General features: G+C 57.0%; 2 protein-coding genes across 2 annotated transcripts in view; both read left to right on the forward strand.

The window, feature by feature from the left end:
• Positions 1–3,093, forward strand: part of SCN4A (sodium voltage-gated channel alpha subunit 4) — a 42,537-nt gene extending 39,444 nt beyond the window's left edge. The window contains exon 25 of the mRNA XM_003786197.3: positions 688–3,093. Within this exon, the coding sequence (XP_003786245.1) occupies positions 688–1,892 (1,205 nt within the window). The 3' untranslated portion in view covers positions 1,893–3,093. The remainder of the gene's footprint in view (positions 1–687) is intronic.
• A 4,671-nt stretch (positions 3,094–7,764) lies between these two features.
• Positions 7,765–11,114, forward strand: CD79B (CD79b molecule). Its single transcript, XM_003786198.3, has 6 exons — positions 7,765–7,863; positions 8,542–8,592; positions 9,529–9,849; positions 10,059–10,177; positions 10,429–10,470; positions 10,578–11,114. Exons 1-6 carry the CDS (start codon positions 7,797–7,799, stop codon positions 10,674–10,676), a joined length of 699 nt encoding a protein of 232 aa, XP_003786246.1. The 5' UTR covers positions 7,765–7,796; the 3' UTR covers positions 10,677–11,114.
• The last annotated feature ends 737 nt before the right edge of the window (positions 11,115–11,851 follow it).

Here is an 11,851-nt window from a genome sequence, read left to right on the forward strand (position 1 = left end):
TGCACCCTCACACACATGCAAACGCATGCGAGTGTATATGTACCTGCCCTTCACTCCTAACACACAGAGGCACACAGGGTATGCTCACCGGCAGCCTGTCCCCTGCACACACACAAATGAACCTCGGGAAACACACTTACCTGACCGGTAGAGGCACACTCAGGTGCCTGTGTGCTGAGTGAAAGACACAAGGAGATGGTTCTGGTCTGCACACACTGGAGGAGGGCGTGGTTGTGTGAGAGTGACTCGCCGCCATTCACTGAGCATTTGGTCTGTGCCCGACACTGTGCTACACACACCCAGGCATTGCATAGCATCTTACTCATTCATAACAATACCACGAGGCAGGTACTATTATCACCCCCATTTTACAGGTGAGGAAACTGAGTCACAAACAAGTTGGCAGACATGCCCAGAGTCACATGGGTGTTCCATCTGTCTGTCTTCTCTCTCTGTCTCTCATAACTATACACGCCCCTTAGGCATCTATAAACAGCCTCAGGAATGCTTCTCACCCACACCCCATCAACCGGGCAGATTCTGCCCCCAGTTGTTGGGGCCCTAGCCCCAGGTCACTGGGCTGTGCTCTGAGGGCTGAGCTTCTGCCACCACTTTCTGGGCCCCACGTGCCCCACCCCCTGGGCAGCTCCCATGAGGGCAGCCATTCTCATTAGATCCTCCCCACAGGCCTTGCACTCTCCGACCTAATCCAGAAATACTTCGTGTCACCCACACTGTTCCGTGTGATCCGCCTGGCGCGAATCGGGCGTGTGCTGCGGCTGATCCGCGGAGCTAAGGGCATCCGGACGCTGCTGTTTGCTCTCATGATGTCGCTGCCCGCCCTTTTCAACATCGGCCTTCTTCTCTTCCTCGTCATGTTCATCTACTCCATCTTTGGCATGTCCAACTTTGCCTACGTCAAGAAGGAGTCAGGCATTGATGACATGTTCAACTTTGAGACCTTTGGCAACAGCATCATCTGCCTCTTCGAGATCACCACGTCTGCTGGCTGGGACGGGCTTCTCAACCCCATCCTCAACAGCGGGCCCCCGGACTGTGACCCTGACCTGGAGAACCCGGGTAGCAGCGTCAAGGGTGACTGTGGCAATCCCTCCATCGGCATCTGCTTCTTCTGCAGCTACATCATCATCTCCTTCCTCATCGTGGTCAACATGTACATCGCCATCATCCTGGAGAACTTCAACGTAGCCACTGAGGAGAGCAGCGAGCCCCTCTGCGAGGACGACTTTGAGATGTTCTACGAGACATGGGAGAAGTTCGACCCTGACGCCACCCAGTTCATCGCCTACAGCCGCCTCTCTGACTTTGTGGACACCCTGCAGGAGCCACTGAGGATCGCCAAGCCCAACAAGATCAAGCTTATCACACTGGACCTGCCCATGGTGCCGGGGGACAAGATCCACTGCCTGGACATCCTCTTTGCCCTCACCAAAGAGGTCCTGGGTGACTCTGGAGAAATGGATGCCCTCAAGCAGACCATGGAGGAGAAGTTCATGGCAGCCAACCCCTCCAAGGTCTCCTACGAGCCCATCACCACCACCCTCAAGAGGAAGCACGAGGAGGTGTGTGCCATCAAGATCCAGAGGGCCTACCGCCGCCACCTGCTGCAGCGCTCTGTGAAGCAGGCATCCTACATGTACCGCCACAGCCAGGATAGCAATGGCGACGACGCCCCTGAGAAGGAAGGGCTGATCGCTAACACCATGAACCAGATGTATGGCCATGAGAACAGCAACAGCAGTGTGCACAGCGAGGGGAATGCCCAACCTGCTGTGGGACTTGTGCCAGTCAGCCCCTCAGACGCTGCCCTGCCTCCCTCTCCACCACCAGGGCAGACAGTGCGCCCAGGGGTCAAGGAGTCCCTTGTCTAACAGGCAGTGTCAAAATGGCTAGCTGAGCCCTGTCATATCCCCTAAAGCTCCCCCAGGCTGCCTGCATTCTATGTGGGGGAGCAGGGCTTTGAGTCTGGGACTGCATCCAGCTCCCTTGTTGGGGACAGGAAGGATTTGGCCACACTGGGGCTGACCCAGGCCTGAGCATCTGGCTCCCCAGGCCATGGGAGTTGGGGATGTGCTCAGGGGCTCCATGCTGGGCCTGAGGCCTCTGCCTCCATAATTCCCCCTCAAGTTGTTCTTACCTTCTCACAAGCCCTGATGCCCCTCATTTTGGCCTGGGGGAGGTCAGAGTGTCAGGATCTCTTCCTCCCACTTGGTGGGGAGCTGGTCTGCAATGGAGGGATTGGCCGCCCTCCTGTCACCAGAGTCTTAAGGGCTACTGGCCTCTCCCCAGGAAGTGACGCAGGCCTTTCAGCCCTAGTCTGGACAAAGATGTCTTAACCTCAGTGAATGCAGACGCCTGACCCTATGGCACTGCTAGCTTGCCTCCTCTGACTCTGGGGTACAGCTTCCCCCGCCAGCTCAGGAATTCCCTGGCAACGGAAATGTGACTGGTCCAGAAATCACTCTCCACAGCCTGATTGGCCACTGGATCCTGAAGCTTCAGGCTGGGATTGTGACTCCTGAAACCTTTTACCGGGCCATGTCCAGGCCCACATCTCCCCTGGCTGGCCCCTAGGGGAGGAAGGATTCTACTTGGGAATGTCCTTTTCTAGGAAACAGGGGTGAACCGTACAGGCTGGGTCCTGCCAGCTGGATCACTGCACTTGGCCTGATTATTGGGACCTGGGGTAGGGCTGAGGACCCTGGTGCTCAGGAAGGGATTCTCCTGTGTTCCCTCTCCCTTCCTCACTCCTCCATGAGCACCACCAGGGCTCCTTGTGGTCTCACCAAGCCTCAGAGAGCTCCCCGATCTCAGCACTTCCCACACTCATCCCTTCTTTCCTCATCCTCCCCATATTTCTCCTCAAAGTCATTAAGGATGTTATAGTTGAGCTCATGTTAGAGATTTCAGCACTGGAACATGGCAGGGAAAGCTCCCCACCTGGCACAGGCTCTATCCTCCAACTTTCTGCTGCCTGGAAAGCATTTCTGCTGTACCACTCATCTGGGTATGGCAGTGCCAGGCCTTGTCTGACTCCCAAAGAACAGAGGCAGAGCTTGGAAGAAGAGGGCAGAGACCCACACTTGTGTGTACCTGTGTTAGTGTGTGTCTGCTTGTATGCTAGTAGCCCTGTGTGTATAGCTGTGTGTGTGTTCAAGTGTGTGACTGTAAGTGTGCATGTGAAAAATTACATATGGGCGCCTGCTGTGTGTCTAGGTATTTTTGTGTATATGTGTGTCAGTGCACCCAAAAGTGTCTGCACGTCATGTGAGTATAGCTGTTGTGTGTGTGTGTCTTCTGTACAATTGTGTTCATACGAGTGTGCCTTTGTGTGGTAGAGTGGACCTGTTCTGTGTGTGGATGAGTGTGAACATGTGGAGTCCCCTGTGGGCCTAAGTTCCTCTTCTTTTTCTTCTTCTTTCTCATGAACAGTTTGATTAAAATTCAGGAAGCAGCAGAACCTTCAAAACAAGATTGTGTGTGCACACATGTGCACACACACCTGCATGCCTATGGGCCAGAGTCTTCCTTGGTGTCCTTCCCGCTCTCCCACCCCTTCTGATCCATCTAGGTGCCCCTCTCTCTCACTCCCCATGAGCACCTGTCTTCCCCCTTCTTATTTGTCGAACTGACACCAATGGTCTCAGCTCTGCTGCCCATCGCCCACCTGTGTCTCCTCTATGGAAGGAGGAGAAAGGAGGGAGGAGGAAGCCTTCTTCCACAGAGGAGACACGAGTGGGAGAAGGGGAGCAGAGCTAAGGCCATCAGTGTCAGTGATTCTCTTCCATCAGAAGGCTCAGCTGGTAGGGGCCGGGCTCTGCCTCCCCAGCACCCTGCCCTCTGCCTTTCCCTCCTGGGCCCTGACTTGCACAGCCCCCAGAACCTCAGCAATCTGTTAGGTTGGATTTTCCCTCGTGGACTGTGTACAGATTGCAGAGGAAGAGTGATGAGCAGGGTCCAGCTTCTCCTTGCCTGTGGTCCCCTCCCCTGCAGACTGATACACCTTCCCACCTGGTCCAGGTGGGAACAGGCCCCATGCCAGGTCAGCAGACAGGCTCCTTTGTACATTTCTTACAATAAACCCTCCCTGGTGCCTCTGGTGTGTAGCTTCTCCCATTTGTGCCTCTATGTGCAGGTGGGGATGAGGATCAGAGCAGCAAGAAGGAAGAAGAGCTGGCAGGGATTGGGGCCAGGTGAAAAAGACATGGGAGCCTTGAGGTGCAGGAGGGCAGAAGAAGGAGAGCCCCAGCTCCTGTTGTGGCCCAGTCCAGCTCTCTCCTGCTCCTACTCCAAAGCCCCTTAGTTGGAGTCTGAGAGGCCCGGGGTCAGAGCTGTGCCCCTTCTGCCCCTACTCCAAAGCCTGAGAGGCCAGAGGTTAGAGCTCTGCCCCCTCCTCCTCCAACAGACAACACCACGCTCCCCCTAGCCACAGGAAATACATGTTGGGACACTGTGTCCCCAGTCCTTCACTTCTCTGTCCCCTTCAGAAATTTCAGGATGCCTGTGGGCACCCTCAGAGGCACTAACCAGGAGCCTGCCCCTGACCCCAGAGAGCCAGGGGTCACATGAACCTGTGACAGACAGTATTCTTAGGTAGTGAACTCAGGCCACAAACCCAGTGGGTGAAATGTGATCTTACATGTAATTTTATTTTCTATAAAGACTTCTGACTCCCAGCATTATAGTAAATGCGTGATCCCTTTCAGGGTTCCGGCACCCCCTTTTTCTGGGTCTCCTGTGGGAGTGAAGGGGGCTCTCCAGGCTGCCTCTGAGACATCCCTCAGTTGCCTGTGTCCCCTGCCACCTTGCAGTTCTCTGTGCATGTCCAGGGGGTTAAGCATCCCTACAGGTAAGGGCCGGGCCTCCCTCCCTGAGGTGGGGGCTTCTTGCTGTTTCTCCAGACCTCACCTGGAGCCTTCTCAGGCCCCAAGGACAGAAAGACTTGTAGAGCATCCAGTCCACCCTTCCCCTGAGCCTTGAATGACAGAAGAAGAAAGACAAAATGCCAGGTGGGAGACACGGGGCACACAATCTGATACTTCACCTCCATTCCCCCACCCCAGGCATCAGCTCTGGGTGCTGAGGTGGCTATTAGGAGCATTTCTACCTTCCACAAATGAGGAACTTGGTTGATGAGAGGTTAAAAATGGGTGTTGCCCAACTAGGGTGCTGTTGGCATGTGGGGCAGGGAAACTCTGCTTTGTGAGCCACTGTCCCTCCTCCTTCCACACCCACTCACGTGACGAGTGCAATTGCTGGTGCATTTGCAAACACTGGGGGAGGCTAGCTGGGAACCACTGGGAACGTGGGGGGGTAATTTCTGGCTGGTACACTGCAGTGTCAGGATTCGAACCCACATCCTTCTTAGCCAGCCGGCCTCCTCCTGGTCCCAACAGCCCAGCAGACCCAGGGAGGCTAGGCTGGGAAGGAAACAGGTCTGAGCTGTCTCCTCTCTCCCATCCTTTCCAGGGTGGCTGGAGTGTCACTGCCTTTTTGCATCCCCAATCCCTGAGCCCCTCTTCCCTCCCCCCATGCTCCCATCTATTGTTTTGATGCTGCCTTCCTGGAAAGAGGGGGCTGCCAGATGTCAGGGCGTGCAGTTCAGGGCAGCCGGGGCAGAGGCGGGGATGGGTTTACGAGGCCTCCTGTTCTGGGATGAAAAGGACATCACGAGCCCAGGATGGAGCTCAGTGCTGTTGTCACTGGTGAGGGAACAGCACGGCCCCACCTGTGACAAATAACCCCTGCAGGCAGCGGGTAAGGTGGGGGAGGTGTAGGGGGCCCTGCTGCCTGCCTCCCCTCCTGAGAACATCCCCCCTGCCCAGTGTGAATGGGAACGAAGTCCAAAGGGCACATCTGCATCCCTGCCTACCTGGGCTGTTGATGTGTGTGAGTTTGGAGGATGCCAGTCACCTGCCCCCATCCTCAATCTCCACACCCTACAATCACCTGGGCCTCAGGGCCAGCTCCTGAACAGGGCCTGCCACATGCATGCCACACACACACAAATGCATGTGCCCAAGCCTCCCCCAGTTAGCCACTCAACTTTAAGGGGACACTAGTCCCAAAGCTAACTGAGACCTCCATTGTTGGAGGCTTGGGAAGGGCAGTTCACTTAACCAAGAGACTCCCAGATTGCCCCACGTTCCCCAGGGCTGGTCTCTTTCCAATCACCCCCACAAGCATGGGGGCCCATGGGCCCCAAGTTGACCTCAGGTGATGTTTATATTCCTGGGCTTTGTTTGTTCCATGAACTGTTCCATGAACTGAACATCTGGCACCTTTTCAGAGAAATGTTTTTTCATTTGGAACATCTGGAAACAAGAACTTCTGGGACTGCCCAGAGAGAGCTGTTCCTCACATGAAAGGTTAGCCTTCCTGTCCCCAATTTTCATAGCTCAAGTCCTGGCCTGCGCCCCTTGGAAGTGGATCCCAGGACTGTCAGGGGAGGCCTAGGCCTGGGAATGGTAAGGGGAGGGTGCCCAGACCCTCCACCTTCCAACTCTGACATGAGGGACAGGGCCGTAGCCCCCTAAACCAGACAGCCCTGCCAACACAGTCTGTTGGAAAAATGAAGAGTCATGGAAAGAGTGAGAAATGGACAGAGGACACGGCGGACTTATCATCCCTCTTCCTGTCCTGGAGATCAAGGGATGAGAGGGAGAAAAGCAGCTTCAGGAGACATAAAACTCAGAGTGGAGTCAGCTGTGGGGCTGAAGCTGGCAAACTTGCCCTGTGTGCTGTGCAGGCTGTGCCCTGCACAAGGACAGTTCTCAAGGGCTGAGGGTTGTACTGGACCCGGGGAAAGGCACAAAGCCAAACTTAGATGAGTCCCTGAATGCTCTGGTTTCCTCTGCCACCCTGAGGACTGGAAGGGTAAAGCCAGGGAACCTGAGGGCTCCCCCTGCCACCACCAGCTTTCTCTCCCCTACCTAAGACCCCCTAGAGCTGCAGACGACAGTCAGTGCCCTCAGAGTTCAGTAGTTAGGACTCCCCGAAGAAGCCACCTAAGGGGCTTAGAGTCCCAATGGTTTAGAGTCTAAATCATGTCCATCCATTTGGGTCACCCCCAGCCAGGTCCCACAACATGAGGAAAGGAGGCCTCTCTCCAAGGCCTGGACCAGATCTTGAACCCAGTGGCTGCCACACTTGGCCTGCCCTTGTTTGAGAACCTTTGTGGCTCCCTTCCTCCACAGGGTCAATTTCCAACATGGCCACCTGGACTCCAGTCTTTGCTCTGGGCCCCTTCGGGTGCCTGGCCCCCTGCACTGTCCTTCCTCGGTGCTCCCCTTTCCGCAGGGTGAGGGCTGGTTCACAGCACAGGGGCCGAGCTCAAATTCATTTTTTCTTAAGACCATTATAAGTGCCTAGGAATAAATACTTGTCAGACTCTTGACCTCCAAGGAGCTGGCAGACTGCAGATAGGTGGCTGGAAGGCCCAGGGGATGACCAGCTGTGGGGTGGGGACACATAGACAGGAGCACAGGCTGCCCCTAAAAGACTAAGCCACACCCCCTGAGGGGCATCCACCAAGGACCCCAGCTGTGCTGCCCAAGCTGGGCAGCCTTCAAGCCTTAGTGGCCCAGCTGACAAGAGCCCACCCTCCCCCAGGTCCCCAGAGAGCTGATGTCTCCCCTGGGTCTCAATTTGCATGGCAGGAAGGAGCCTGGTGGGGAAGAGGCGGGGAGGGGACAGGCTGCAGCCCCAGCAGTTACACATTTCCCCTCAAGGAGTCTCGGAAAGACTTGTCACGGGCTTGGGACAGAGCGGTGACCATGGCTAGCCTGGTGTTGTCTCCTGTGCCCAACAACTGGCTGGTGGTATTGCTGCTGTTGCTCTCAGGTACAGCCTGCTGATTTGGCCCTGTTACCTTGCATCTGGGTGGCTCAGTCTCTCGCTTGCTCCTCCCTGATCCTGTTTTTCTCACTTTCTGCCTCTCCCTGCTCTGGGGCCTGGATCTGTGCGTTTCTACTGGGTGATGGGCTCAGGAGTCTGTGGCCCAAAGCCCTCTCCTGCCTGGAGGCTGTTCCCACAGTCCCCGGAGACAAAGTTGGGCCTAGCTGGGTGAGAGGGGCAAAACAAAGCTGGCAGCCAGGACTGTGGAAGCACTGGGTCCAGGAGGAAGGGACATGTGGTTCCTCAACCCCTGCCCCTGAGGGCTCCATGTCAGGGGGAGGCAAGAGAGAAGCTGTCCAACCAGACCCTGGGAGATGCTGGTTCAGAGATGCTCCCCTTCCCATCTGGAAGGTGCAAGAGCCTCCCACCCTGCTCTGCCCACCCGCAGCTTTCCTCCTGTCTCATTTTGATACCTGCTTGCCAAGGGTGGGAGTGGGGTTGGGTGCTGGAAGAGGGGCTTCTGTTCCGTCATCCCACTCCTATCTACCCACACAGGGACAGGGAGGGTTGAGGGGTCCTGGAAGGAGGAAGCAGCTCTGGGGGTGTGGAGGGCACAGGGGCGGGGCAGGGCGGCCTAGAGAGGAAAGGCCTGACTGGCCCCGCCTACTTGCTCCCACCCTGCAGCCCAGATGGTGCCGATAGCCAAAACACAGGACCTGAAGGAGAATCTCCAAGGTCAGTGACCTCACCCTCTTCTGAGGAAAAGTATGTCTGTGTCCAACGCTGGCCACTGTCCCAGGGGCTGCCCCATCTCCTGTCCTTGCCTGGTATCCCCATTCCGGACCCCCACCCCAGGCCTCCTAGGATCCCTTCCCCAAGGTCCCACCCCCAGTCACCTGTCATCCTCCATAGACACATATGCTCCAGTCCTGGGTGCTGAAAGGCTGGGCTGAGCCCAGGGCCAGGGCAGAGGTGCCAGTTCCTCAGAGGACTCAGGCCCTGTCTATCTGGGAGGTCGGGCCCAGCCTCAGAATGAGCCCTTCAGGCAGGGTTTGCAGTGTAAGCAGCTCAGGGATTCCTAGGGGGCCACTTACTGGGAACAGGCAGGAGGAGGCCCTTAGATCAGATGGGAGAGCATTCCAAGCTGAGAAAGAAGGTTCTGGAACACAAAGTGGGGCAGGTCCATGCAGGAGAGAAGAGGGGATGATGGTGGGGATAAGACAGGCAGGAGCTGACTGAGGAGGGCTTCAACTGCCAGGTCAAAGATTTGGCCTTTGTCTCTGGGGACTGTGGGAAACTCCTGAGGGTTTGGGGCCAGTGCAGGGCAGCCCAGGCGAGGAACAGGCAGAAGCACCAGATGGAGCCACAGGCTGTCCTGCAGGCCCCCAGTCCCTAAATGAGGCCTGGGTCAGGCCCCACGTGAGGGGCATGGGCCCCAAAGCCATTCCAAAGAAACTCAGAGGGGTGGAGGGGCAGTTGCGGGTGGAGGTGCCCAGAGGAGGAGGAGACAGTTGGGGGAGGAGGTTGCCCACCTCTCACAAGCTCAGTTCCTCCTGACGCAGGGAGGAACCCAGGGGTCAGTGCCACCAGGAGGGGGCTGGCAGTCCAGGCTGGCATTCAGAAAGATGCCAAGCAGGATTCTGAGCCCAGCCTTGGCCTTGGCACCCACAGGAAGCACTTGTTCCGAAATCTGGCAGAACCCACGTTTCATAGCCAGGAAAAGGGGCTACACAGCAAAGATGCATTGCCACACGGATGGCACCCCCAGCACTGTGAGCTGGCTGCGGAAGCAGGAGACCGACCTGGAGCCCCAGCAGCTGAAGAATACAGACCGTATGGTGCAGTCTCAGAATGGCTCCGTCTTCACCCTTGCCATCCAGGCCATCCAGTTTGAGGACAACGGCATCTACTTCTGCCAGCAGAAGTGCACCAGGGCCTCCCAGGAGGGAGCCACAGTCAACTTGGGCTGCGGCACTGAGCTGCGAGTCATGGGTGCGTGTGAGGCAGCAGGGGGGCTCCTTTAGCCATCCACACCCACCCCCATCTGGCCTAGTGCCTGTGGAGGTGGCCATGGCCCTGGAGCACCCAGGAGAGCCGCTGGGTAGCAGGTCCTGAGGGGTCCGCAGTCAGCCAACACTGGAGGCCCAAAGGGTGCACTCTTGGGGCACCCTGCATCCCGGCTTACAGCCCCACTCCCCCAGGGTTCAGCACCTTGGCACAGATGAAGCGGCGGAACACGCTGAAGGACGGAATCATCATGATCCAGACCCTGCTCATCATCCTCTTCATCGTCGTGCCCATCTTCCTGCTGCTGGACAAGGTGTCCACGGGGTGGGGGGAGCCTCAGGGAGCCAGGGAGGAGGCCGAGGGCCAGGCCGGGCACAGGCAGAGTCTCTGTCTCCCAGCCTGCACACCCCACCAGCTCCCCTATCAACCTGTCCAGCTGTACCAGCAGCGCACACCTCACTCCCACATCCCCCTCATCCCCTGGGTCTATCTCCCTGCCCTCAAAGCCTGAGCAGGAGCTGGGAGTGGGGGGCACTAACGCTCTGATCTCCTTCCATCCCCCAGGATGAGGGCAAGGCTGGGATGGAGGAAGATCACACCTATGAGGTAAGGAGTAGGGTGGACCCAGCAGCTCCAAGGCCATGTGGCCAGTGGCCACATCTATCAGTGTGGTTGGGAATGGCCTAGGCTTGAGCTTCATTTCATGTCCCCAGGGCCTGAACATCGACCAGACAGCCACCTACGAGGACATAGTGACTCTTCGGACAGGGGAGGTGAAGTGGTCTGTGGGTGAACACCCAGGCCAGGAGTGAGGGCAGAGCCCACCCTACCTGGGCGCAGCCCCCTGGGCCTCAGTGACTGCTTTGGAGCTGCCTGGCTCACAGCCCACCCCTGGCCCTCAGTGGCCTCTGAAGCTGGCCTGCCAGAGCCACCTCCTTGCTCCAGTGCCTGGGCCAGGCCAAGGGCTAGAGAAGAAGGGCAACCAGGAGGTGATATGGTAGGAGTTCTTTGGGGTGGACTGGCTCCTGCCTTTCAGGGGTGCTAGGGGGGATACACCCCCACACATGGGATGGGGAGGGCAGAGACTGGTGCAGATGCTACAAATGGACTCAGAGCAGTCAGCTTCTTAAAGGGCATGGCCCTTCCCTGGGCCCCAGGAGGGCCACTGAGAACTTGATTCCTTTCTCCCAACCTCTCCTACCCCACAGGCCCTGCCCTCAAGTCCTTTATCCCGTGGAATAAACTGTGTCTTGAGAAACCATATATAAGCTCGTGACATCTCATGGGTGTGGGAGGATGGGAGTGTCTATTTGGGCACTTCTATTGTCTGAATGTGGCACCTGTGGGCCCGTCCCTTTTCTCTAAAGGCCCATTGGAACCTGGGGCCACATTCTGCTTTGTACCCCTGCCTGCTAGGGCTCTAGCTGGTCCTAGAGCAATGGGAGAGAGGGCAGCTGGGCCTACCCTGCCCCTTGGCAGGGACGCCTTCACCTGTGCTCCATCAACCAACAAGCAGCACCTGAGCCCTGCTCTGCCTCCCACCTACAGGAAGCCCTCCCACTGCAGCCATCTCTGCCCAGGCCCTGCTGGGACAAGCCCTAACGTCTGTGGCTTAGCCCCACCTGATCTTGTGGTGCACATGGGGGCCTTTCCCTGGTGAAACTAGAAGCTCCCAGAGTGTAGAGTTTTTCCTGCCTCTACCACCCCCTCTCCCGCCCCCTCACTCTCCCATGGAACCCAGGACTTTTATTTAAGCTTGACCCAAGGCCATTGAGACAGAGATTCCTGGCTAGGCATAGCTGTTTACACCTGTAATCCCAGCATTCTGGGAGGTCCAGGAAGGAGGGTGGATTAAGGTCGTAAGATTGAGAACAGCCTGAGCAAGAGTGAGACCCCATCTCTACAAAAAATAGAAAAACTAGCTAGGTATCCTAGTCAGTCCCTGTAGTTTCAGCTATTCAGGAGTCTGAGGCAGGAGAATCTCTTG

Source organism: Otolemur garnettii, unplaced genomic scaffold (genome assembly GCF_000181295.1).
Source record: "Otolemur garnettii isolate 467f Iridium unplaced genomic scaffold, OtoGar3 scaffold00018, whole genome shotgun sequence".
Classification (NCBI taxonomy): Eukaryota; Metazoa; Chordata; class Mammalia; order Primates; family Galagidae; genus Otolemur; species Otolemur garnettii.

Bases quoted from the DNA above. Each gene is read 5' to 3' on its own strand.
- CD79B (XM_003786198.3), top strand. From the start codon at position 7,797: ATGGCTAGCCTGGTGTTGTCTCCTGTGCCCAACAACTGGCTGGTGGTA. The intron at 7,864-8,541 runs GTACAGCCTGCT...CCCACCCTGCAG, and splicing joins ATTGCTGCTGTTGCTCTCAG to CCCAGATGGTGCCGATAGCC. The intron at 10,178-10,428 runs GTGTCCACGGGG...TCCATCCCCCAG, and splicing joins TCTTCCTGCTGCTGGACAAG to GATGAGGGCAAGGCTGGGAT.